Source organism: Plecotus auritus (genome assembly GCF_963455305.1).
Source record: "Plecotus auritus genome assembly, chromosome: 6".
Classification (NCBI taxonomy): domain Eukaryota; kingdom Metazoa; phylum Chordata; class Mammalia; order Chiroptera; family Vespertilionidae; genus Plecotus; species Plecotus auritus.
In genome coordinates this window covers 80583555-80609876 of record NC_137773.1, presented here as the reverse complement: position 1 = coordinate 80609876, position 26322 = coordinate 80583555, and the positions used below count along the sequence as shown (strand labels likewise).

The following is a 26322-nucleotide window of genomic DNA, read 5'->3' as shown; positions in this document are numbered from 1 at the left end:
CATTTTTTACATCCATTACATTCCTAAACAATTGGTATTCATATTTTGATAATCAAAATTTTAATACTTTTATTTATTTATATTTTAATTGACTTAAAAAATTTTTTATTGATTTCAGAGAAAAAGGGAGAGGGAGAGAGAGATAGAAACATCAATGATGAGAGAGAATCATTGATTGGCTGTCTCCTGCACGCCCCCTACTGAGATCAAGCCTGAAACCCGGGCATGTACCCTTGACCAGAATCGAACCTGGGACCCTTCAGTCTGCAGGCTGATGCTCTATCTACTGAGCCAAACCGGCTAGGGTGATTTATTTTCTTTAGAGAGAGAGAAAGAGGAAGTGGGAGAGAAAGAGGGTAGGGAGAAAGGGAGGGGGAGAGAGAGAGAAAGAGAGAGAGAGATTGAGATTTGTTGTCCCACTTATTTATACACTGAGTGTCCAGATTATTATGATCTCTGAACGCATAATAATCTGGCCACTCAGTGTGTGTGTGTGTGTGTGTATGTGTGTGTGTGTGTGTGTGTGTGTGTGTGTGTGTGTATTTGAGGCCCAGTGCATGAATTTGTGCATGGGTGGGGTCCGGCCAGCCTGGCCAGGGGGAGGGGACATGGACGGTTGGCCGGCCTGCCTGCTGGTCGAATTCCTGGTCAAGGGGACAATTTGCATATTAGCCTTTTATTATATAGGATATACACTGAGTGGCCAGATTATTATGTGTTCAGAGATCATAATAATCTGACCACTCAGTGTATATTCACTGGTTGATTCTTGTATGTGCCCTGACAGGGGATCAAACCCACAACCTTAGCATATCAGGATGATGCTCCAACTGAGCCACCTGGCCAGGGCAATAGTTTTTTTCCCCCTTTGAGGCATGGATGTAACTAATAAAACAGCTCTGGTCACTTACCCGGTCATTCAAAAGCTTATGGTTTAAGGGTGTCCAGGTACTCATCTTTGTCTGCATTTTGGGACCATCCGTGCCTTTTGGAGGTGCAAATGCCATCATGAAATAACTGGGTATTCTCCTATAAGAAAAACTATACCTATCAGAAGAAATGAATCATATAATCTTCAGACTACTAGAAATACCAATACCATACAATCTTTCAGTATGTTGAGAGAAGGGATTGAAGGGAAGAACACTTACTGGGAGCACTTTTTATGTATGCTCAATTAAAGTTCATAACAATCTGGTGAGGTGGTAGGTTTTAACTTATTACACAGATAAAGAAAACGAAGCTCATTTAAGTTACATGCTCTGCCCAAAATTATACAGATTGGAACTGGAAACCAGACTCAAGTCTAACTCTGTTTTCACTGGACCACAGAGAGAAATCAAGAATCACTCCTAACTAAGAATATACCATATTGGCTTAGAAAGCACAGGTATTTTACTTTATAAAATCATAGTGCAATATGAAACACTCCATCCTTGTCCCGTGTGATTGCCTTCCTCCCCCTTTAACTTCCTGACATCTAAATAACAAGGGTTCTAGCTCGATACCATATTTAAGAAGTAGAGTGATGTAATATACAACACTAAGCATTTGGAGATGGACAGCTTTGAGTTTATGGAGGGAAATGTGCTGTTTTTAAATGCCCAGTATGTTTGCCTTCGTTTGATGAAAGCACTATAATTTCCATGAGTAATTACCTTTCCCTCATTGTTTAGAGTTTGCTGGGTTGGTTAATCAAAGTGGCCTCCCCTTCCCTGGTCACAAGACGGAGGTAGGCCAGTTAAGATTGACACTGGCTTATCCTTACTTTACAGCTGAGGTGGACATTAAAAGTAGCACTGGTACTCTGCTAGGCTGTTCCTGCTGCCTCATCCCTCAGAAGCCTCTTGTCTTGTCCATTTCGTGAGCCACAGGACATCCTTGCAATAAATTTCCTCTTTTGCTTACATTAGCTAGGATCTGTTTCTATTATTTACAACCAAAAATGTTTACCTCATATGGGTTTGATCCTGGTTCTACAACTTAATAACTGTGTAACTTTTTGCAAGTTATTTAATCTATCTGAGCTTCAGTTTTCTCATTTGCCAAATATATATTTGTCACACACACACACACACACACACACACACACACACACACCAGGGGGTGTGGAACCTTTTTTCTGCCAGAGGCCATTTGGATATTTATTTTATTTTTTAAAAATACATTTTTACTGATTTCAGAGAGGGAGAGGGAGAGAGAGATAGAAACATCAATGATGAGAGAGAATCATTGCTCAGTTGCCTCTTGCACGCCCCCTACTGGGCAAGTGCCCTTGACCGGAATCGAACCTGGGACCCTTCGGTCCATAGGCCAACGCTCTATCCACTGAGCCAAACCGGGGAGGGCTGGATATTTGCAACATCATTCACAGGCCATACAAAATTATCGACTTAAAAATTAGCCTGCTGTATTTGGTCAAACATTTAATTAACTCACCCCTAATGCCTTAGCAGGGCCAGGCCAAATGATTTCATGGGCCTTATACGGCCCTCGGGTTGGACATTCCCCACCCCTGATCTATACTCAACTGCCGCTATGAATATTAGAGAATAAGGATCCAGCAGACTGCCTGACAGATAGTGGCCTCAATAAGTAGTAACTTCCTTGCAGTCTTTCTTAGAACTTCCTATCATTCACAGAAAGTGCCTAAATACCTGTCCTTAGAGGGCCATGACAAAATATTTTAAGGTGGAAAACAGTTACAGCAGATTGATGGTAGTGTCAATGTATACCCTCCATGTTTCTGCCCTCCTTCCTCTCTGAAGGTGGGCTTCATATTGAAAGGCAGTGGTGATGACTGAAGGGATCAGGGCTTGTCTGTCTGATCTATGGGTTCCAAAAATTACTCCATAGCAGCAAATACTGGACAATTAAAAAAAATACAATCATTCGTTTTAGGCTTATACCAGTATGGGATTCACCCAAATGCTAGATCTGAAATTTTTGAGGCTCTCACTTGACATGTAATACTATCCCTCAGTATTAGAGATTAGTTATAGATAAAGCCAATGTTTTCAAACCTCAGTGGCGTCATTAGACAATACCTTCTTGCAGTTGCCTGCTGCCATCATACCACTAGGACAAAGGGGGCTCAGATCAATCCTCATGTCCTTCTTAGCACCCTAACAGCCAATTATCTAAGTCACACATATTTGGCTAAGTTGCAAAAGGCATAAGAAATGACTTCATTGCAGTATTATTAATTGGCAGCTATAAAAGTACATGTGAGTAGGCAAATTACAGATACAAAGCATGGTCACTGAGTCTAGAACTGCCTAGTTAAAAACTACATATTTCTTTCTTGTTGTTGTTGTTATTTATTTACATTTGACCTAACTTATTATTAAACCCGGTGTCTTTAATTTTTCTTTGAGGGTCAAATAACTCTTTGAGAATGTGATGAAAGTGATGAATTTTCTCCCTAGAAAAATGCACATGAACATAAAATTTTGCTTACCCCAGGTTAAAAACGCCTGCTGTAAGCTGAGAAACTCTCTCTCTTCCCACTTTGTATAGGAAAAAAGCTAGGCAAAAATTCTGAATTAGGACAAAGGAGCTTTTCTAGGACCTCCCCAAGGCCCCGCACTGATTATTTTTTTCCCTGGTTCCTCAAAGCTAGAAATTATTTGAACAAGGCTTTCTTCAAATCAACTTGAGGGAAATTGGTATTCAGGAGATGGGCCTGGCCAGGAGAAACGGCCCTCTTGGTAATAGTCCTGCTGAAGCATGAAAATGGGGTGTTCTACCCTGTCTTTTGTCATCATTCTTTTACAATTTTTCCTCCTCTCTTCATACCAGAAAATAGGCAGTGTGCATATCTGCATGCACACACATGTTTACGGTATAGACCACTCAGGGCTATTATAAAGACAGACACTTTGAGATAACATACACAAAAATAATTGCCCCCACTCCATCAATAAGACAAAGCAAGTTGTTTTCCTCTCCTTCCACATCTAAAGCTTGCTGGTGCTATTTTTGTGATCTCTTTCCTCCTTAATGGCGGAAATGTTTATCTTTAGTTTTTCTTTGGAAAAAAAGGAAGAAAGAGGACCTATGGCCTTAGCCCCCAATGTATGGTTCTATTTGCATGTTTAACAGCAAGGATGGATCCTCCTGTAAAGTTCCAGGGGCCACACATCTCTAATTCCATCTTCTAACTAAGCCATTTTTCATACTGTCACCATTACTCAACTTTGCTTAGGACCTGTTAGGCCTGTATTAGAGGTACAAAGGTAAGAGTTTCTACTTTAATGGAGCTTATAGTCCACTATTAGAGAGTTTCCTCTTTGACAAATAAAAATTATATATATTTGAAGTGTACAAGGTGATGTTTTGATATATGTATACATTGTGAAATGAACACTCAAACTATTTAATTATTCCATCACCCCCTATAGTTACCATTTGTAGAGGTGTAGGGGTGTGTGTGTATGTGTTTGTGTGCTGAGAACACTTAAGATCTACTCTCTTAGTAAACTGCAAGCATACCATTATATTATTACCTATAGTTACCATGCTGTACATTAGGTCTCCAGAACTTATTCATCTTATAACTGAAAGTTTGTACCCTTTGATCAGTATTTCCTCTCCCCCCCCCCCCCCCCCCCGCCCCACACACACCCCATTCCACCTCTGGTGACCACCATTCTACTTAGGGAGGTTTGTGGGGTTTTTTTTAAGACAAGTTATTTGATCATGTCCCTTTTCAGCTCAAAAACCTTCAGAGGCTTGCTAATGGATACAGAATATCCAGACTCCTTAGCATGCAAGTCTAGATTCACTATGAATTTACCTCAATCTAACTTTTGAGCCTCATTCTCCTCTCTCTCCCTTCATGCACTATCTGCCCAGATGCACACACTTCCAATCCCTCTGAGAAAACAATATAAAAATTTGATGCTTCTTTGTTTATGTTTCTCTGAGACTGTTCACTTGAATCTTAATCTCATAGTACGTAATAGATGCTCAATAAGTATTTGTTAAATCAGCTGAGTGAATGAATGCAACAGTGGAGGGGACAGTTTAAGGATTAAAACTAGTGGAAATGTACGGTGAAACTCAGAACATTATGAATTGAGCACTGGGATTATACTCAGGATTATCAAGTTTTTATTTGGAGTTGACAGAGCAGAATAGAATTGAGTTTCTCTGCTAACACACAAGTCACTCATTGTACACTGCAGTATCATTAGAGAAGGGAACCTCAGATATTATCAGGAAAGTATCTGGCAAAAGGGTATGGTTAGATTTAAATACTAATTCATCTTATAGTCGACTAAATAGAAAGCAAAAACTGTAATACAATAAAAAGAGCTGGTACTTGATAGGCATAGAAATAATTATTTGTTGTTAATTTTCTAAGTATGAAGCATCTGGCACTTTAACTGCAGCTGAAACGGAGCGAAATGTAATCCCCAGGAGCAGTGACAAGGCTTGTGAGAGGCCCAGGAGGATCTGCGAGTGGAGCTGTGGAAAGAGAGTCTCCATCTTTTTCATGCACTACCCACTGCCTCACCTCTTTGAGCTGGACTCCCTCTTCAAGCCTCAAGCGCTGGTGTTGCCATAGCTGCTTTTTCTTTGACTTTGCCCAGCCCCCACCCTCTAGCTTCCCATTAGTCCAATCATCATCTATAAATCCTTTCGCTGGCATCCGGGGTCTCTTAGGCAACAATGTGTGGTCTCTTGATTGGCCAGGAGATCCAGGAGGGCTGGCTCCAAAATTAGGCACACGGATATAATGAAAAAGTGAGAGTGCCAAGGAGGTGGGAGGGGGTGCAATCTCCCAATATAATGCAGCGAAGATAGATGCATCCAATTCCGGAAACAAGCAGCATTGAAAGCCCTCATTCAAGACATATTTGTTTTCCAAATCAGGCCAACCTGCTGAGCATGCCCAATTATGTTGCTCTGATCACTCCAAGACTCCGAAATATAAACTCCGTTTTTCCGGGTTTTAAGAGTGACCAACAGGTAAAAGAGGGTTGAAGGAAAAAGAATTCCCGACTGGCTCAATAAAGAATGGCACCTACGACAGGAAGTGGAAGGACGTGGGAAAATTGCCTAACACACAAACTCACAAATGCTTCAACATGAATGTTAATTGATCGGATTATTAAGGAATTCAGGCTGACTGACAGATACATCCCAGAACCAGCAGATGGCATGCCTTAATAAGAATAATTCCAAACGTGGGAAATTTTACAATTCGGTCTAATTTAATTAAATGTATTGAGCATCCACCATGTAATCAGGGGCGGCGTGAGAATGCAAGGATAAAAAAAGAATCTAATGAGGAAGACTGGAAAATACAATGTGTAAATAACGGAAGGCCCTCAGTGAATAACTGCTGTGATAGAACTATAAAGTGCTGGAGAATCACCCAAAATTCAAAATTTCCAGACGGAGCTCCTTAGTAAATGTAAAGCAATTCGTATGCACAGCAGCTAACAAAAACAAAACAAAAACATTACCCCTCCCACAAGCAAAAGATACTTTCCTCACTAAAATAGATAAGAATATACTCTCCTCAAATGTAAACCCTATGTTTGTATTGTGTTTCACAGTTTTAAAATAGGCAGTATTTGTATATCTCCAATTTAAACAGAAACAAACAAACAAAAAAACCCCAAAGCTCATAAGGATGGATTTCCTTAAGTTAACTAAGGACCTGTAAGTAGCCAAACTGAAATTAGAACCTAGATTGTCTGAATTCCAGACTAGTGGTTTTTTTTCACATGACCAGGTTGTATGTATATGAATAAACAAAGCCTTAGGTGGTGGAGGGTGGCCTAGGGGAGGTATGCAAATGCAGTACTAAATTACCAGTTAACATTTATGGTTTCAAAACTAGTTCATCCAGAAAGAGACCAGTTTTAACAATGTACTCTAAGAGAGCTGTCTCTCTGTGAAGTGCCAGCTCATTAAAGCCTTTCTATTGGTGGTTACAACATGGAATGAAAGAGAGATGGGATAAAAGAGAGCATTGCACTTATCCCTGTTGGATTTTAAGATTTTTATCCCTGAAAATAAGGTTCTTTTAGTCTTTCCTCTCAACTAGTACCCTCTGAGCCTCCCCTTGTCCAACTTTTCATCAGTCTGACTCTTGATCTCACCCATGACCTCCCCCGCCACAGCCTGAAGGACACCATTCACCCTGTGCTCATAGTAAGCACACCAGCTCAAGGTCCACAATACTTCAACATTACTCTTAAATGAAACATTCCAAACATAAAGTTTAGAGATTTAAATAAGAAAAACCCTTGTAGTCCCACCAAGATTTTAAAAAAATATTAACATTTTTGTTTCCTGTGTGTGATTAATAGTTGAAACCTTTTTTGTACACTTTCCAGATCTCATTACCCTCCTGGCTTGCCTTAGAGGCAACACTGAAAAATTGGTGTGTAACCTACTTGTCCATTTTTTAATACTATATACATACATATATATCTTCATAAACAATATGGCTAGGTGTAATATAAACAGGTATAATAATTTACATATCCTGTAATTTGCTTGTTTAACTGTTATATTTCTGAGATTTAGTCATGTTGATACATTCAGTGATAATTTTTACATCTTTTCTACCTCCCCTTGTGAACTATGATATATGTCCCACCCCTGAAAGTTTTCAAAGGACACTGTGTAAATTACATAAAAATTCATATAGCTGCACATCTCCACAGGCTCTGCAAATACAAGGAATCCTGAAATATAGGGTGTCCCAAAATATATATACACACACTTTGAATAATAATAAATGCAGTGGTTTTTTTAAATATATTTTATTGATTTTTTACAGAGAGGAAGGAAGAGGGATAGAGTGTTAGAAACATGGATCAGCTGCCTCTTGCACACCTCCTACTGGGGATGCGCCCGCAACCAGGTTATGTGCCCTTGACCGGACTCGAACCCGGGACCCTTCAGTCCGCAGGCTGACGCTCTATCCACTGAGCCAAACCAGTTTCGGCTAAATGCAGTGTTTTATTAGAATACAGTTCATTTTAAAAATTTAGCTATCAGCTGTTAACGTGTGTATACATTTTGGGGGGATACCCTGTATATAAAGTAGGCACAGTTTTTCACATATGATATTTGCTTTCTAATGACCCTTAGTAAAGGCAGTGTTGGCTCCTGGCGGGTTTGGCTCAGTGGATAGAGTGTTGGCCTGCGGAGTAAAGGGTCCTAGGTTTGATCCCGGTTAAGGGCACATGCCTGGGTTGCGGGCTAGGCGTGCAGGAGGCAGCCAATCAATGATTCTCTCTCACCATTGATGTTTCTAACTCTCTCCCTCTCCCTTCCTCTCTCTGAAATCAATAAAAAAATATTTCTTAAAAAAAGACACATTGGCTTGCTTTTAATCAGCCTAAGAATCAACATTATTTTTTAATGGTATTGCACAAGAATATGTTTATTAGAAAAATTGAAAATGTCATAGCCCTAACTGGTTTGGCTCAGTGGATAGAGCATGGGCTGTGGACTGAAAGGTCCCAGGTTCGATTCCGGTCAAGGGCATGTACCTTGGTTGCGGGCACATCTCCAGTAGGGGGTGTACAGGAGGCAGCTGATCGATGTTTCTCTCTCATCGATGTTTCTAACTCTCTATCCCTCTCCCGCTCCCTTCCTCTCTGTAAAAAAATCAATAAAATATATATTTTTAAAAAATGTCATTTATATCTCATTTATTATGCTTTTTCCCAAAGCTCACGTTTTTAGGTTTTTTGGTTTTGTTTTTTAATCTTCACCAGAGGATATTTTCCCAGTGATTTTTAGAGGGAGTGGGAAGGAGGGGAGAGACAGAGAGAGAGAAACATCACAGGCACTGCAGGGCCAGGATTGAGATTGAACCTGCAACGAAGGCATGTGCCCTTGACCTGAATGGATCCTGGGACCCTTCAGTCCGCAGGCCAACGCTCTGTCCACTGAGCCAAACCGATTAGAGTCCATAGCTCATCTTTTGATGTTAAACTATACTATGGCTGTCTAAGCTTAGTAGTCAATATTTATTTAACATTTATTGAGTTGTGGTAAAATATACATAACATACAATTTACCATTTTAACCATGTTTAAGTGTGCGGTTGGGTAGTGTTAAGGACATTCGCATTCCTGTGTTACCAACAGAATAAAATGATGCCTCTGAAGTCTGAGTTGAAAGGGACGAAAAGGAAGAGCAAGAATGGTAGGTAAAAGAACAGCTTTAGCCTTGAATGAATTTAGACCGTCATGAAGGCGCTGCGTGGCTTTGGGCGAGTCACTTAATCTTCCTGGGCGTTATTCCTCGTCTGAAAAACAAGGTTGAGTTTAGATGATCTCTAAGGACATTTTTAGCCCTAAAATTGTTTATGTAGAAAAAGAGAGGGGAAACATTTTCTAAGGAGCGAAAAGATGGGGAATGCGATCAATAACCACAATCTCCACCTGTTCCCGAAGGTCTTGGCAAAGAGGCTCTGTTCTATTCCAGGTGCCCTGCCTGCTGTTGTGTTAGCGTGGAGCTCTGCACCATGCCCGTTGCAGACCTCTCCCTGCACTCAGTGCCACCCTGAGCACTCGGTGACCTGCCTCTCGACCACCTCCAATGCCCGGGTCCCACGGTCCCACATTCATTCTCAGAACAGGTGTTGGCGGTCTTATACCAGCATCATAGGCTGGGGTGATGAGAGTCTCCGCGCTGTCTCAGCCGGAGCGGGGAGGAGAGCTTTGCAAAGAGGGCTGAGCGCATTTAATAACAACGCTTGCAGAGCTGTGAACGACTCCGCGGGGCTAGCCCAGTGAGCGGCAACACCCAGGGCGCCAGGTGGGGAACAACCCAACGCGTGGAGTCGGCCCCGCGCGGCTGGGCTCAAAATGGGAGCGCTCGGCCGAGCGTGCCGAGCGCGCCTGCGCCGTGCGTGCGCGCGCCTGCGCGTTCCCCGGGCCGCGCGCCCCGGCGCTCGGGAAAGCTCGCGGTCGCTCCGAGGCGCGCGCCGGCGGTCCTCGCTTGCTCGCTTTACCTGAGGGACCGGCGGCCGTACGCGGCCGGCGCTGCAGCCCTCGCCTCGGAGCCCGGGCCCCGCGGTGTGAGGTGAGCACGGAGGCGTGCGGTCTCCCGGTGGGGTTAGCGGGCCGAGGGCGCGGGGAGTGTAGGGAGCGAGGAGGTGCCGCCGCGGTTGCCCGCTCCTCTCTTACCCTTTTGCTGAGGAGCCACCAGCGGCCCCGCCACCTCCTCCTCCTCTGGGATCGTGATTCTCGTCGCGGCCAAAACAAAAGCTTTCCGCGCCGGGCTGAGGCGGGGGGTCGGAGGGCTTCTGGAGATCGGCGGCGGTTCTGGGGGATACGGAGGAGCCGAGTTGGGGGCTGAGGGCTGAGGGGGGCAGGTGCCCGGGGAGATTATTAACCCTCTCTGTCCTCAGCCCGCGCTAGACAACCTGTGCGAGTGTAGACCGGGGCTCCCTCTCCGCCACCCCGGCCCGAACCCCTCTCGGGAGAAGGTGCGGGACGGAGCCCGCTGCTAGGGTCGGCGCCGCGGAGGTGTGTGGCGCTCCCCGCCCGCCGGGAGCGTGGGTGGAGGATGCGGCCGCAGCCGGGGGAGGACAATGCACCGAGGGCTTCAGCGCCCCGGGCCTTTGGGGCCGGCGGGAGACCCACGTTAGAATTTTCCCCTGCCCGGACCCCGTTTTAGCATTTGCTGACCTCTTATTTCCCAACCCTAAAAGTTGTCCCCTTCATCCTGTCTGGGAGCAAAAGTCGCTCTCCCTTCCCAAATGCCTCCCCAGCTGCACCCTTTTATGCTCTGTGTTTCCCATGGCATGAGTACTCCTGGGTAATTAGCAGATGGCCTCTGAAATAAAGGCGCTGTTACACTATTTAAAATCATTTTAACATCTTCCGAGAGGCTTAAGTGTCAGGAGTCCTGGTTAGGTACCTCCTCTGTAAGAGAAAGAGTCCGCACAAGACACTGGGGCGGGGGGTGGTGGGATGAGGGCATGCGACATGGGGTAGGGGAGGCTGGGGGAAAGTCAATGGGGGGCGGGGGGAAGGAGATATATGTACTACTATGTGTAATACTTTAAACAATAAAAAATAAATAAAAAATTAACCCCCCCCCAAAAAAAGAAAGTCCGCCCTTCCCCCCCCCCCGCCCCAACAAAAGCACATGCCGTTAATTGAAGTGGAAATATATCCACCCTATAAAGGAGGTCCAGTTTCTTGCCCAGTACAAATGAAAATTTTAATTTCGGTTCCCTGCTGAATTTGGGCACATGCAGAGCGGAATGGCAGTTCTATAAATGTCTGCTACATAAAAGTATCCAAACAAAATCTTATTCTGTAAAAGTTTTGATAGACCTGCAATGTTCGTGTATGGGAATTGAGCCCCTTTGCAAAGCCAATAGAACAGGAGCAAGGAAACAAAGACCTGCCTGACACTGGGGGTGTTGCCTCCCTCCTCAGCCTTCTTTTAGCCTTTAGTGGTGTGTGACAGTCTGGAATAAATCCTTAGTTCTGCTATTAAGAAGCACTTACTCCTCAAGATAATGCTTTCCATCTGTACTTTTCAGCAAATCAATACTATCTTTTTTCCTCTAGAAAAAAAAAATGTTTTTACTTGAACTACCAAACCACAACATAAAGGTGAAAAGATGCAGGGTAAGGAGAGTAGGAAAGAGGTGTAAAAGCTTAACTGGGCGGGCTTGGAAGGATAGAGCTGAAGGTAAAATATAGTGACTGAACAGTGCTTCCCTTACCACGTTGCCTTTTATTTAGTGAAAGAACATGTGTCTTCTGGACCCAGGAAATGCTCTGAAACTACTTTGAAAACAAGCAATTCATAAGGCCTCCCATCCTACCTTCTCTTTCCTCCTACTGTTCTTTCACATTCACTACTAATATTCTCTACCTCCCCATCTCTCCTAAATTTATAACACTGCCCCATTAATAGAAAAAGAAAGGACTATAGACTCCTTTCCTCATCTTAGCTACTATATTCCCTTGAGCTTTATTTTGTGCTTTGAACACTTAGGTGGATTTTTTTTTGGGGGGGGGGGGGATGGGGGGAGTTCCATGATTGAGATATTTGAAGTAGGGAGGAAATTTAATAGTAAAGTTCACATTCTTTTTTTGTATAGTACAGTGTGAAAGCTTTATCACTGGGGAAGGAGAGACGAGTTTTTAACTCAGTAAATTCTGTTTCCCTCTTGACAGGAAAAAAAATATCTCTAACCAACTTAAATTTTGTATTAGTTTGTTAGTAAAGCCATACGATATTATATTCAGAACTTATTCTGAGCATATTAGTTTGTTGATGTTAGAATGCTATTGATTTTATTTTCTTTATGAGACAGGTGGTAGGAAACAGCTCCTATCACCTGTCAGGGGAGAGTGGTGTTGGCCTCAAGTTTTGTGTGTGTGTTTTTTTTAATCCCTAAAACTGTAGAATTGTAGTTGCTTAAAGTTGAAGCTGCCCACAAAAAGAGCAATAACACAAATAAAAAGAATGGTTTGGAAAATACATACTGGAGAAATTATTCAGTATAGATTTTTGAAAAGATATGTGGCAGGGTTTGAAGAAATGAAGACTTTTAATAGTGACATTTCCCTAGGGCCAGGAGTAAATGTTTGAGGAGTAAGAACTCTTCACTGGCTAGGGATGGAGTTTTACTGACTGTATGTCAAAATTGCTTCTCTCTCTGCTTTCCAATTCATTATCTTGAAAAGTATTGACAGTTTAGATGGATCCAAGGAGTGTGTTGCAAATGAAGTTTTAGATGAATATTATTTGGCTAGTGAGCTTTAAAGAACAAATACTGGTCCCTAAGTTTTATCTTACTGAAATAATTTTATAGTCAAAGCATATAAACCATACAACCTTGCTAAGGGGAAAGTCAGGGACTTGATATTAGAGAATTTTCTGATGAACAGATTTTACTTGATAGGGAAACTGGGTCAGAATTGCAGCCTGATTTTTCTTTTCTTTTTCTTTTTTTTTTTTAGTCTAGAGTCTGGCTTTTAACTTTCCACTTTTATTTTCAGGTTGGTTTTAAAAGATATTCTGCTTTTCTTTAATCTTAAAATAATTTGTAATTTGTAAAATGGACTGGATTTTTGATGCCCTCCATTCATTTTAATTTTGAACCTAAATGTATTTGTTTTTCCTGTGTTTTTTTTTTTTTTTTTTTTTTGGTTTGTTTTTTCTTTAAGCTCTATCACTCAGCATATTAGAAGATTAATTTATTTGTTTTATCAGTAGATGACAAAATAGACTTTAAAAATTAGATAAAGTGAGAAATATCAGAAAAGAGATACATTGTTATTAATAGGAATGTAAGCCCTATGAGTTAAATATGAAGTTATATAAACTTTTAGCAACAAGGAGGCAATTTTGAGAATGAATTTATTTTTTAAAGAATAGGACGTGGAGCCGAAACCGGTTTGGCTCAGTGGATAGAGCGTCGGCCTGCGGACTGAAGGGTCCCGGGTTCAATTCCGGTCAAGCGCATGTACCTTGGCTGCGGGCACATCCCCAGTAGGAGGTGTGCAGGAGGCAGCTGATCGATGTTTCTCTCTCATCGATGTTTCTAGCTCTCTATCCCTCTCCCTTCCTCTCTGTAAAAAATCAATAAAATATATTAAAAAAAAAAAAAAAGAATAGGACGTGGAAAACAAAAGGCCAAAGACCACATGGGTCACATGGATTTTAGGAAAAGGACTGTAGCACTTAGAGCAGTGAGTATGCTCTAAGTAAGAGTATATTTTGTCTCTTTAACAAGACAATGTCCTTGAGAGAAGAAACTCAGAGGTAGTCATTGTTAATTCTTGCAATGCATTCTTAGAAAACTCGGAAAGAAGACAAAGAATATTTCTCCTGTTTCTACTGTAGAGCCACTGTGTGTGAGGCAACCTTTTGATGGTCTTTCTGAATTGGAAATGCAAAATGTTGTCTACATTTAAAGGGTGTCAAAAAAATTAAATCTAAACTGAGAATGATGAAAGGGATCACTTTCTGTACTGAGAGTGTAAATTGGAATCGAATTGCTGAACATAATCTTATGTTTCAGGACCTTCTTGACAAGCCCTCAGGGCCTACTTTTGTCATTGTTTCTTCTGGGGATTCAGCCTGCTTTCCTCTTCACAGTTGCCACCTCCTGTTCTTTTGGTCGGCTTTGCAGCCAGCTTTGCAGCCCGCTTGGGAAGACAGCTTTCTAAGATTGTATCACCTTCCCCTTTATGGCTGTCCTTTAGGACAAATACTCAACTTATTTTAAGGGTTTTTACTTTTTATCATCAAAAGAAAACTAGTAATGGGAATATCAGATTCCCAGTGTTATACATTCATAAAAATTAAAACGTAGGTTTAAATGTATCTAGTTGGTTTTGTTTTCTGATGGAATAATAATCAAGTAACTTAATCAGAAATTAGTTTTTTAAATATCTTGTATTGCTCTATGGAAAAGTGAATGTGTTTGTTTTCCCATAGGTATGGCATGAATAAATTCTTTTTTTTTTTAAATATATTTTATTGATTTTTTACAGAGAGGAAGGGAGAGGGATAGAGAGTTAGAAACATCGATCGATCAGCTGCCTCCTGCACACCCCCCACTGGGGATGTGCCCGCAACCAAGGTACATGCCCTTGACTGGAATCGAACCTGGGACCCTTCAGTCCGCAGGCCGACGCTCTATCCACTGAGCTAAACCAGTTAGGGCATGAATAAATTCTTGCCATATCACTCACTTTTTGCTGGTCTCTGGCCCCTGAAGCTGTTCACTCCAGTTATGTTAACCCAGCAGGTCCCTTTATTTAGCTGAAATTCTGCAGATTCCTTTTTTAGAAATATGTTTTTATTGATTTCAGAGGATGGGAGAGGGAGAGGGAGAGGGAGAGAGAGAAATATCAATGGTGAGAGAGAATCATAGTTCGGCTGTTTCATGCATCCCCCCTATTGGGGGATTAAGCCCTCAACTTGGGCATGTCCCTTGACTGGGAGCAAACCATTACCTCCTGGTTCTTAGGTTGATGCTCAACCACTGAGTCACACCACCAGGCCTGCAGATTCCTTTTAGTAAAAAATACCAATAAGAATGCCAAAACAACTGTTAACCTTTATTTAATGGGTTGCTGTATTTTGATAGTATCTCTTCGGGTCCAGAATCTTCTCTGTGGCCTGCATGTATAAAACTTCAACTTAGGGCTTTTCTATGGATGACCCTACCTTTGGAAAAAATGACTTGCAACCCACACACACATGATCCTGACTGGAAGCAGATATTTCATTATGTTATTGAAGAATAATTTGAAATACATATCAAAAGTTTTTTTTTTAAATGTGTATATCCTTTGATTCATCTGATAGGTGATACGATATTTTCAGTATTGAAAATCAGTTGATATATCTCATATTTGCATTTTTTGTTATTCAAGTTGAATATCTTTTCATGTGTTGATTATTTGTATGTCTTTTGTAAATTCATGTCCTTTTCCCATCTTTCTATTATAAAGCATTATTCTTTATCTGCTTTTATTTTTTTAAACTCATTTTATATATTATGTTTGTTAAGCACATAATCAGACTTAGGTATATTTATACTCTTAAATTATTCTATTTCAGGACAGCATTTCTCAAAACATGACTTATGGAGCACTTGTAACAGTACCTGAGATAATTGTTAGAATGCATCTCATTCTACAGAAATTCAGATTTCTTAGACCTGTGAGGGGAATCCATGAATCTGCTACACATTAAAATTAGAGAACCTCTGACTTGGGGGGCATGTACATTTTTTTTAAAAAACATGTTTATATTGATTTTTTTAGAGACAGAGAAAGGGAGAGAGATAGATAGAAATATTGATGAGAGAGAAACATCGATCAGCTGCCTCCTACATAGCCTCTACTGGAGATCGAGCCTGCCACCCAAGCATGTGCCCTGACCGGGAATCAACTTTTGGTTCATGGGTTGATGCTCAACCACTGAGCAACACTAGCCGGGCAATTCTTTAATATTTTTACTATTCTTATTTTGTCTCACTGCATTTGACTTTTTTTCTTACTTATTTTAATAATCATAAGCTACAATCTTGATATATTAAGATTATTTTCCTAGCCCAAACATAATAGATTTTACATAAGTTTTGATATGTGGTAATATGGATGTCGTAGGGTATAAAGGAAGCTTATAAGACGGTGGGAAGCTTTGCTGCCAAATTTCATCTAGTTTTAAAGATCCACTGAGTTATTGCCCAGTTTCTTCAAGTTATTTTTTTATTATTAAATATATTTTATTGATTTTTTACAGAGAGGAAGGGAGAGAGACTTAGAAACATAGATGAGAGAGAAACATCAATCAGCTGCCTCCTGCACACCCCCTACTGGGGATGTGCCTTGCAACCAAGGTACATGCCCCTGACCGGAATCGAACCTGGGACCCTTAAGTCTATCCACTGAGCCAAACCGGCCAGGGCAAGTTTTTTTTTTTTTAAGTATGTTTTTATTAATTTTTAGAGAGAGATAGAAAAACATCAGTCGTCTGCCTCCTGCATGCCCCCTACTGGGGATCAAGCCTGCAACCCAGGCATGTGCCTTGACTGGGAATCGAGCCAAGGATCTCTTGGTTCATGGGTCGATGCTCAACCATTAAGCCACACTAGCCAGGCTTTTCCTCAAGTTTTATATGGTAGTCTTTGAGCCATAAATTTGAAACCCATCACTTCTTGAAAAAATAGTTTTATCCCGTGAAATATTTGAAATTCAGATTATTATATGCATATTTAATATGGAACAATGTTCCCTTAAATTTTTTTTTTTTTTTAGTTGCAAGCAGATGAACATGCTATATAAGCAACAAACTACAGACTGAACTTATATGGATGTTATAATGCTGTAACCAAACAAAGCTTTCAGCAGTTATTTGACACATATTTAATGATATGCATAATTATTACTGTGTTGCATGGTCATTAAGCTTAAATATAAATGGCTGTTTAATATCAGTTTCCTATGGCCAGACTTCACATTTCTGGGGCCAGCTTGAAGGAGGAAAAAAGATATGGCAGGCCAAGAAGCTTTTACAAAGATTTCTGACTTAAGAGATTTTGGTATAGAGAGATTAGGCGTTTGGGGCAGGGAGTGCTCATAACTTTAGTGCTACTAATTCTAGAGGCCACACACTTCCCCTTTTTCTTCCACTACTCATGACCATATACTAGAGGGAAAAAGTGCAAAGATTCAGCCATTCCTTTACTTTCTCCAAATAGTTTTTTCTGCCTAGTAACTAGAAGTTGGAATGCAGACGTCTCAATCACTGATAGTGCACAAAGGACAGTTTCATGCCCTGCTTAAACCAAGCCAGTTCTAGGTCTCAAGGTCTTAAGCTGTCATGAGCCCTAGTATTTAAGTTGTTTAATTAACTTTGGTCTCTGAGAATTTCTGAACCTGATCTTTTCATGTTTTCCCAAACTAGGCTTTCTACAGCAAACACAGAAATGTCCCATGCATATGAAACAAAATGCAATGAAAGCAAATTTAAAATCATCACTAAACCAAATGAAAGTATTATAACTTAGAATAAGCTTTTTTCCTACCAAACCCGCCTTCCAGTCCACCCACACCCTCTCACCCCCAAATGAAATGAAGTAAGTATTTTTGCCAATAGAAAAGTAGAGGCAAGTCAAAGATTTTAAAATATAGTGAAAATTAACTGTGAATTATTCCTATTCATGCTTTGACTTTCTAAGGATAATTTCTATTCTCTGCAGCCTGGCTGTGTAATAAAAGATTTCGTGATCAAATAATTCTGCATCTGTGTGTGGCACTAAATTTTTGTGCTATCTGAAAAGATATGCAATGTTGGGAAAATTTTCTGATATTACTTTTAGAGCCTTCTATTTGCCAATTCAATATTGGTTGAAAAGGTAGCCTATATATCAACTGTAATTCAGTTAACTGCCATGCATCCAAATGGAAACCATCCCCACATGCCACAATATTTTGAATTTAATTAAAAAAATCAATTTGCAATGAATTATAAAAATAAATATATTACTCACAATTTAGGTATTCTTGAATATTTTCAGCTGAAAATTCTCACGAGAAATGATTTTAAAGTTGGTCAGGGCTGCCACTTAGGGAAAACATTTTTTTTTTTTTTTTTATAGATGCGCATGGAGTGTGGGGAAGGTCCACACCACTTGCGTCTACAGACGCTTATGTACAATGGGTTAAAAGAAACTACCTAATCTTTGATGCTGCTTTATCATTTAGAGAATACTTTTACATACCTTACCTCTTTTAAAAAAATATTTATTGTTGAAAGTGTTACATACTTATCTCTTTTTAAAAAGTCTTTATTGTTGAAAGTGTTACATACATCTTTTTGCCCCCTGCATTGACCTCTTCTAAGCCCTGCCCCCCTTCCTCCCCCTCACCCCAGGCCTTCACCACCCTATTGTCTGTGTCCATGGATTATCTATATAATCTTTATTAGAGAGATGGTAGTTTCAGGAAAAAAAATTCTGAGTTAAGAGAAGTTATACTATGTTTCCCATTCACACAACTACTAAGAAGCTTGAATCCATTATCTTTTCTTTTAATCCTCACCCAAGGATATTTTTTATTGATTCTTAGAGAGGGAGGAAGGGAAGAGAGAAACATCGATGTGAGAGAGAAACATTGATTGGTTGCCTCCCATACACGCCCCGACCGGGGATTGAACCTGAAACCTAGGTATGTGCCCTGACTGGGAATCAAACCTGCAGCCTTTTGGTGTACAGGAGGATGCTTCTACCAACTGAGCCACTTGGTTAGGGCGGAATCCATATATTTTTGTTTTATTTATATTTCATCTCTTTGTTTTTTTGTTTGTGTTTTTTGTTGTTGTTGTTGTTGTTAATCCTCACCCGAGGATATTTTTTCCATTGATCTTTCAGAGAGAGTGGAAGAGAAAGATAGAGACAAACATCTGTCTTGTGAGAGAAACACATCAATTGGTTGCCTCCTTCACACACCCCGATCAAGGCCCGGGGCTGGGGAGGAGCCTGCAACCAAAAGGTACGTGCCCTTGATAAGAAGTAGAACCCGGGATCCTTTGGTCCAAAGGCTGACAGTCTATCCACTGAGCCAAATCGGCTAGGGCTATATTTCATCTCTTTGGATACCTTCTGCCAAATCATTTAATGTAAAAATGCACTATTAATGATTAAAACACATACAATAAATTTTAAATTCAATAGCTTAGATTATAAGTATGACAGCTATTTAAATAAAATTTAGGACAATAGCATGATATTTGTTCAAAATGAGTCAGTTACAGCTGTGGTAAATGAAAATTGCTATCAATATAGACAAATTAAACCATATGTTATATAAACAACTAAAAGGGAAGAAATTTTACCTTTAAATACTTTTTTCCAGTTACAGTTGACATTTGATATTTTATATTTTAAGTATTGTTTAAGGATTGTTTGAGTATATCTATAGCGTAAATGATAAGGTAGAAAAACTATACTGTATCTTTATGAAATACGTATTTTATCAGGTCAGTATGATATCTCTCATCAAACGTTGCTTCTTTTTCTGATAGTTTATTGTTATAGTATAAAAATGCAACTATTTTTGTATAGTGATTTTCAATCCTACAACATTAAGCTTATCAAAGGTTTTGAGAGGAAATGACTAATTTCTCGCATTTAAAAAAATACTTTTCAGGTATTCAAATCAAAGGAAGAAATAGCTCTTCTAAGATGGAATCTGTTGTTTGGGAATGTGGTTGATGAACTTGATATGTTGGCCAAATATGTCCTATGTAATAAAACGAAAAGAAGAGACAAGATGATGTCATTTTCCTGTATTGTGAAACCAAAAACAAATGCCTTTTGTGAGATCAAGCTAACAAACCTCTGACAGTGCAAAGAGTATTTAACTGTTTGAAGAACTTAATAGTAAAATATAGAAGAGTACTTCTTCAAGCTGGGACCTGCAGGTGTACAAAGATCTAAAATACATATCATAGGCCTGATCGTCCAAATCTCATTCAGATCCAAGAAGGATGGCTATGAGTTGGATCGTCTTCTATCTTTGGCCCTTAACTATGTTTGTGGGGCATATAGGTGGGCACAGTTTGTTTTCTTGTGAACCTATTACCTTGAGGATGTGCCAAGATTTGCCTTACAATACTACCTTCATGCCTAATCTTCTGAATCATTATGACCAACAGACAGCAGCTTTAGCAATGGAGGTAAGACTTAATATATTCTTTGACATATCTTAGAAAATGATTCTTATTTTGCCCTGTTAACTTATCTAATGAATGTGACTGATAAACAAAAGGGAAAGAATATGTTATTTTTACATCTTGTACATTAAAAAGTTCTTGATTTAGGTTCTTCAAACTAATAGTTTGAAGAATTGATTTTTGGGGAATGTTACTTATTTTTTAGACATACTTTATAAAGAAATTTGAAATACTGGAACATGGAAGATAATAGCCATTTACTAGTAGAAGTTTAAAATTGCCCAAGTTATGATTACATTTTTCTGTTATTTGGCTGATAATAAAACTTTAGATAAAGACAATATAATAATATCCATAATTCATTCATTAAGTATTGATAATTTGATTTTGCAAAAAGTTCTTTTGTTCAGCCTTTAGGCTAGTGGTTTACAGTATTTGAATTTTTTTAAATGCTTAAGATGATTTTCTGGCCTACCATGTTAACATCAGTTTTGGGTGTTTTTTAAGAACAATAACTCTGAAGCAACAAAAATTTTTTTGCTATCTGAATTTATCTGTTCTTGACCCCTCAAGATTTTTTGAAAATTTACTTGAATTTTTCTAATGGTAATTTTTTAGGCACTTTTAATGATTTTACTTTATTAATTTATTTTAATATTTTTTTATTGATTTCAGAGAGGAAGGGAGAGGGGGAGAGAGAGAGAAACAATAATGATGAGAGAAAATCATTGATTGGCTGTCTCCTGCAAGCCCCCACAACCGGGGCATGTGCCCTTGACTAGAATCGAACCAGGACCCTTCAGTCCACAGGCTGACACTCTATCCACTGAGCAAAACCAGCTAGGGCTGATTTTAGGGTGACAGAAACTATGACAAATTAATGGGTGTAATTAATAATAGGTTTAAATAAGTTTGTGTTTCTATACTGGTTTTAGAGTTGTGGACAAGGATATGTTTACCAGATAAGAACAAGGAGGCAGTAAATGGTGGCAATAAGGAGCATAGGTTTTGGATTTGGACAGACCTGGCTTTGAATTCTAGCTCTATCACTTTCTAGCTATATTACTTTGAGCAGGTTATGTGAACTTTTCTTATCATAGTTTCTTTGCTTGTAAAATGGAGTTAATAATCATACAAGCTTTTGTAAAGTACCAAATGAAACCACATGTATAAAGTAGTTGGGACATAGTAAGTACTCTAAAAGTGATAGCTTTTACCATTTACCCATTTCCTCATATTAATGTGGCTATATAATACATATAATTTACAGAGAATGTTTTCTACTTTAGTCTTGAATCCATTGTTACAGTGCTTTCAGCAAATTGAAGCCTACATGTTTTGGAACTCTTAGTTTTATAATAAAACTAGAGGCCTGATGCACGAAAATTCATGCACTGGGGGCGGGGAGGAGAGATCCCTCAGCTTGGCCTGTCCTCTCTCACAGTCCAGTCCAGGAGCCCTCAGGGGATGTCCTACTGGTGGCTTAGGCCCACTCCCACCTAGGGAGAAGTCTGGCCCCTCTCTGCAGGAGGCGACCAGGCTGATCAGGGGGAGGTGCCACCCCCATCACCCCGCTGCTGCTGCCACTGCCGGCTGCCGGCCTTCTTTGGCCCTTGCAGCTGCTGCAGCTTTGTACAGAAGACGTCAGGCCTGTCTGGCCTAATTAGCATATTTCCCTTTTATTAGTATAGATTCAAAGGTTCTTACTTCCAAATAGACTAACATAAATCTATCTAGGAAAATTTGTAGAAAGATTACTATTCATAGATTTTAAAATGTGGAGAGCATCTTATATATTACAAATATTTGAAGATGTTATAGAGATTGAACAAAACATTTTCTGCTTTTCCTCTGACTACACAAGGTCTAACTAGTAAAGAGAGATTTGATACTGATTGATAGATTAGGAAATATGAAAATGGGTATCAGTTTTAATACAGTAATTTGTTTCCAGGCATGATAATCCCTGCTGTGCATTAAAGCCATCAGTTTTCTCACAAAAATAAATTGAAGTAGGAGTACCCTTGTTTCTAGTATCATTACAGGTTAGTACAGGGGCGGGCAAACTTTTTGACTCGAGGGCCACAATGGGTTCTTAAACTGGACCGGAGGGCCGGAACAAAAGCATGGATGGAGTGTTTGTGTGAACTAATATAAATTCAAAGTAAACATCATTACATAAAAGGGTACGGTCTTTTTTTTTTATTTCAATAGTTTTATTCATTTCAAACATTTTAACAAGAAGAATGTAAACACTAATGATTATAATTTGAAACTTCAAAAAATGGAGGAATCATAGCACAATAACATACCTTATATTGAAGATGGCAAAGGCAAAATAAAATTGCCTAACAAAGGAAAGGTACAAAAGCCTTTCAAATTAAACTTAAATATAATAAAATAATTTAAAACTAAAACAAATAGAAAAGAACAAAATGTGTAAACAGTAAATTAAACATTTTCTTTAGTGCAACTTCCAAATTATGCCCGGGACGTAGATGTAGATGGCAATGTAGACTGGGTTGAAAGGTTTTTGGTCTTTAAAACATCAACTTCAGTGGGAACAGTGTTGTTGGTCTCCTTTTTAGCTAATGCTCTGATACTGTGCTCTCCAGGGGCGTGTCTCCCTACATCACCACCATAACGTGTCTACGCATTCCCAGGGTGATGTCGGGCATTACAAGGAGTCTCTGGAAGATTGAGAGGTTGTTCCTTCTACTGGATGGGCGGATATAAATCTGCCCACTCAGAAGAAGGAGCTGCGGCCGTGTTTCCCGACGTTGCCATGTTAACACTGCTGCTGATGAAGGAGCGGAGGGGAGAGCAAGAGAACCCTCCGCTCTTTCGGCTCCGCGGGGTAGAACAGCTGAACGGGCTGGATCTGGCCCGCGGGCCGTAGTTTGCCCATGGCTGGGTTAGTACAACTCCTTTGGAAAGCAATTAGAGTGGTAAGAAGCTGGTTATCAAGATTTTTGTACTGATTTGGGTTCACTTTTTGGCTGTGCCATGTAACTTTAAGACTTTGGAGTTAAATCACTTACCATCCCTGAGTCTTGGTTTCTTCATTTGTGAAAAGACATTAATAATGAAAATATCTTGAAGGGCTGTTAGGCTTAAATGAAAGATTTATAAAGTAGCACAATTCATGGCACACAATAGGTGATTCGGAAAAGTTGATTTTATTCCAAATTCCATTTCTAAATAATCCTACAGAGAAAGTACTAGAAAGATGATGTATGTGTTCCAAGTGAACTTGTAGGCTCATGGAACATTCATAATGATGGCATGTTAAGCTTTTCTACCCTCTTCACAAATAAGCCCATGTAGTCTAGATATTTTATTGGCAATGAGGTTGCCTCGGTTGGAGTTTCACATAGTCTAGGGCAGTGGTCGGCAAACTGCGGCTCGCGAGCCACATGCGGCTCGCGAGCCGTGGTTTACCGCTCTGTTGACTAATGAGTTTGCCAACCACTGGTAGGGGCTTAACACAAGAACAACAGCAGCCTGTAATTATTGGAATCGAGAGTCTAGGTCAGTGGTCGGCAAACTCATTAGTCAACAGGGCGGCAAACCGCAGCTCGCGAGCCGCAGTTTGCTGTCCACTGTTCTTGGGAAAGCACGTAAGTGGGTAATACTTTCTAAGAGAAGGCTCTAGTGATTTGAAGTGATTAATATTGGGGATAGTTTGCCTGTACTACCGGTAGTAGTATGGTTGTCATATCAGGACAGTGCTACTACACTCACATATAGTCATCTGACGGTTTGAGAGGGTGAAGTTTCTGTCATAGTAAAAGGTACTCAGCAGTCAACACAACTTACTTCCAGAAGGAAGTAAGGATTCTTGGGTCCTTACAAGGACTTATATCTGCTGATGACACCTTTCATCCAGGAATTTTGGATATATGTCTGCCAGCTTTTACCAGAAGCAAGTAATGGGAGCAGGTAATCCCAGCACATTCTTGAGTGTTCACTGTGGGACTTGGATTGAAAGTTGAGTTCCTAAGTGTAGCATCTTTCAGCAGGCCCAGGCTTCACACCTGCCTGGCTTATTTCTGTTCTGATGTTTGGTGAGTCAAAATAAGTGCTTGCAATAGAATAGTAAATGACAGTGAGCTAGGGATACACAGATGAGAGAAAGTACAAGATCTGGGTTATCTCGAACTTGATTATATACGATCAACAAGTTGGATATTCTTTCATTGTATATAGAGGATTTCAAGTCTATACTTTCATTGAAATTGGGTAATGTTTAAATAATAGGATAAGTATCACTTTATTAAGTTGGAAAAGAAGATCCTTTGCTGGTATGTTTATTTCTCTATCCTACTTTCCAAAACATGCACATGTGTACACAAACACACACTAAATATTTATAACTTTTTAATTTGATGTCTTTCTTTTCCCCTTGAGTATCAGTGGCTTTTGATAGAAAAGAGTTTCTCAAACCATTTTGAGCTGTCCAGATTGCTAAGTAAATTTTTGGAAGCTGTACAGCATGGATAACAAATTGTTAGTAACTATATATACCACACATTACCAGGTATTTGTGTATTTGTGACTTTAATGATAATAAAAGAGATCTGAGCAGCCTTTTCTCCTATTTTTAATAGTTAAATTGAATAGGAAGGGGACTGTTTAGTGGAAAAAGCACTAGTATGGGGTGAGAAGACTTGTTTTTTTGCTCCTCATTAGTTTTGTGACTTCTTTGTGTTATTTTTCTCTAAGAAATTAAGTTATCCCTGTCCATTTTACAAGGTTATTGTTAAGATCAAATGATATAGTGACATATATATTAAAGATCTTTAAAAAGTTAAAGTGCAGAGCATTATTCTTTGTTGCCTGTCACCCTAATCTCTTTGGGAGGTTGATTGCATGTCTGCCCTTTTTTTCTTATTTTGAAATTAAACCTCTGTAGGAAAATCAGAGGAAAAACTCCTGGAATGGTTTGTGTTTGCTTCCATTTCTTGTTTTCTTTTGTCATTCTCATTAAAGATTTTCTATAGCATAGGAAGTTGGCAGTGGTATAGATCTAGTGAGAACATAGAGCCTAAAAGCCTGCGTAAACATCTGTGGTATCCTTTATGGTTCATTAAGAATAAAGCATGTTTGAACCAGTCTCCCAGTTTTCCAAACTCAAATTTTAGCTTTTTTTCCTCTATTTCTTATTATGGAAAATTTCAGTTACATAGAAATATAGATAGAATAGTATAATGAATGCCATCTACCCATCATCCAATTTTTAAAATTATTAACTTGTAGCTAGTCTTGTTTCATTCATGACCTCACACCCAACTGTGTTACTTTGAAGAAAGTCACAAGCACCATAATTTCATCCATAAATATTTCCATTTATATATATCTATGAAGTAAGGACTCTGAAAATATATAAACGCCATACCTTTATCACTTCCTCAGTATCATCAAATACCCAATTATGTTCAAATTACTCTGAGCACTTCACATTTTTTTAATAGTTGACTTTTCAAATCAGGGTTCATGCATTGCATTCAATTAATGTCTTTTAAAGTCTCCTTTAATTTATGATTTCTCCTTTCCCTTTCCCTTTTTTCTTATAATATGTTTGCTCCGTAGAGTTTTTCATAGTCTTTAGTTTACTGATTTCATCCCTGTGGTATTATTTACCATGTTCCTCTGTCTCCTTTTTTGACTTTTTTTTTTTTTGGTGGGATGGTGGGGGAGAACATTTCATAGGCACATAATATTGAGTTGTCATTCTGTAATTTTAGCAGCCGTTGATTTCCTAGATCAACAATTTTATTAGGGGTTTACAAAATGATGATATTCTAATCTATCATCTTCATTTCTCAGCTGGAATACTTTATAAACAGAAACTTCCTCCCTATTACTATTAGATGTACAGTTTATATGAGAAAGACAGGATAAATACCTGATAATACTTTATTAGTTTTTAGGATAAATTGAATCCCAAGCAATCTCCAAAGGTGATTTTTTTTTAAAGCATCATTATGAACTCATGTATTTTTAACATATTTCATATGTTTCAATCCATTGCAGTTATTATTATTGGGGCTCAACCTATTCCATCTTTGGTAGGGAGCCTCTTTAAGGTAGCTCCTAAGTGTTTTTTACAATACT

At 39.4% G+C, this 26322-nt stretch overlaps 2 protein-coding genes across 12 annotated transcripts in view; one reads left to right on the top strand and one right to left on the bottom strand.

The window, feature by feature from the left end:
* The window catches only part of FBXO16 (F-box protein 16), a gene marked incomplete at its 5' end in the record, with an annotated part of 62749 nt that extends 57082 nt beyond the window's left edge, over nucleotides 1–5667 (bottom strand). For 3 of the 8 annotated variants that reach the window (XM_080673367.1, XM_080673369.1, XM_080673365.1), the window contains 2 exons: nucleotides 912–1029; nucleotides 5522–5638. In XM_080673367.1, coding sequence (XP_080529493.1) covers nucleotides 912–1010 — 99 coding nt within the window. Of the gene's footprint in view, nucleotides 1–911; nucleotides 1048–5521 lie in introns of all 8 variants that reach the window. The other 5 variants (XM_080673370.1, XM_080673371.1, XM_080673368.1 and 2 more) reach the window with 5 other exon arrangements.
* Nucleotides 5668–9928: 4261 nt separating this feature from the next.
* The window catches only part of FZD3 (frizzled class receptor 3), a 219642-nt gene continuing 203248 nt past the window's right edge, over nucleotides 9929–26322 (top strand). For all 4 annotated transcript variants that reach the window (XM_080676960.1, XM_080676958.1, XM_080676959.1 and 1 more), the window contains exons 1-2: nucleotides 9929–10065; nucleotides 19680–20208. In XM_080676960.1, the coding sequence (XP_080533086.1) occupies nucleotides 20020–20208 (189 nt within the window). In that variant the 5' untranslated portion in view covers nucleotides 9929–10065; nucleotides 19680–20019. The remainder of the gene's footprint in view (nucleotides 10066–19679; nucleotides 20209–26322) is intronic.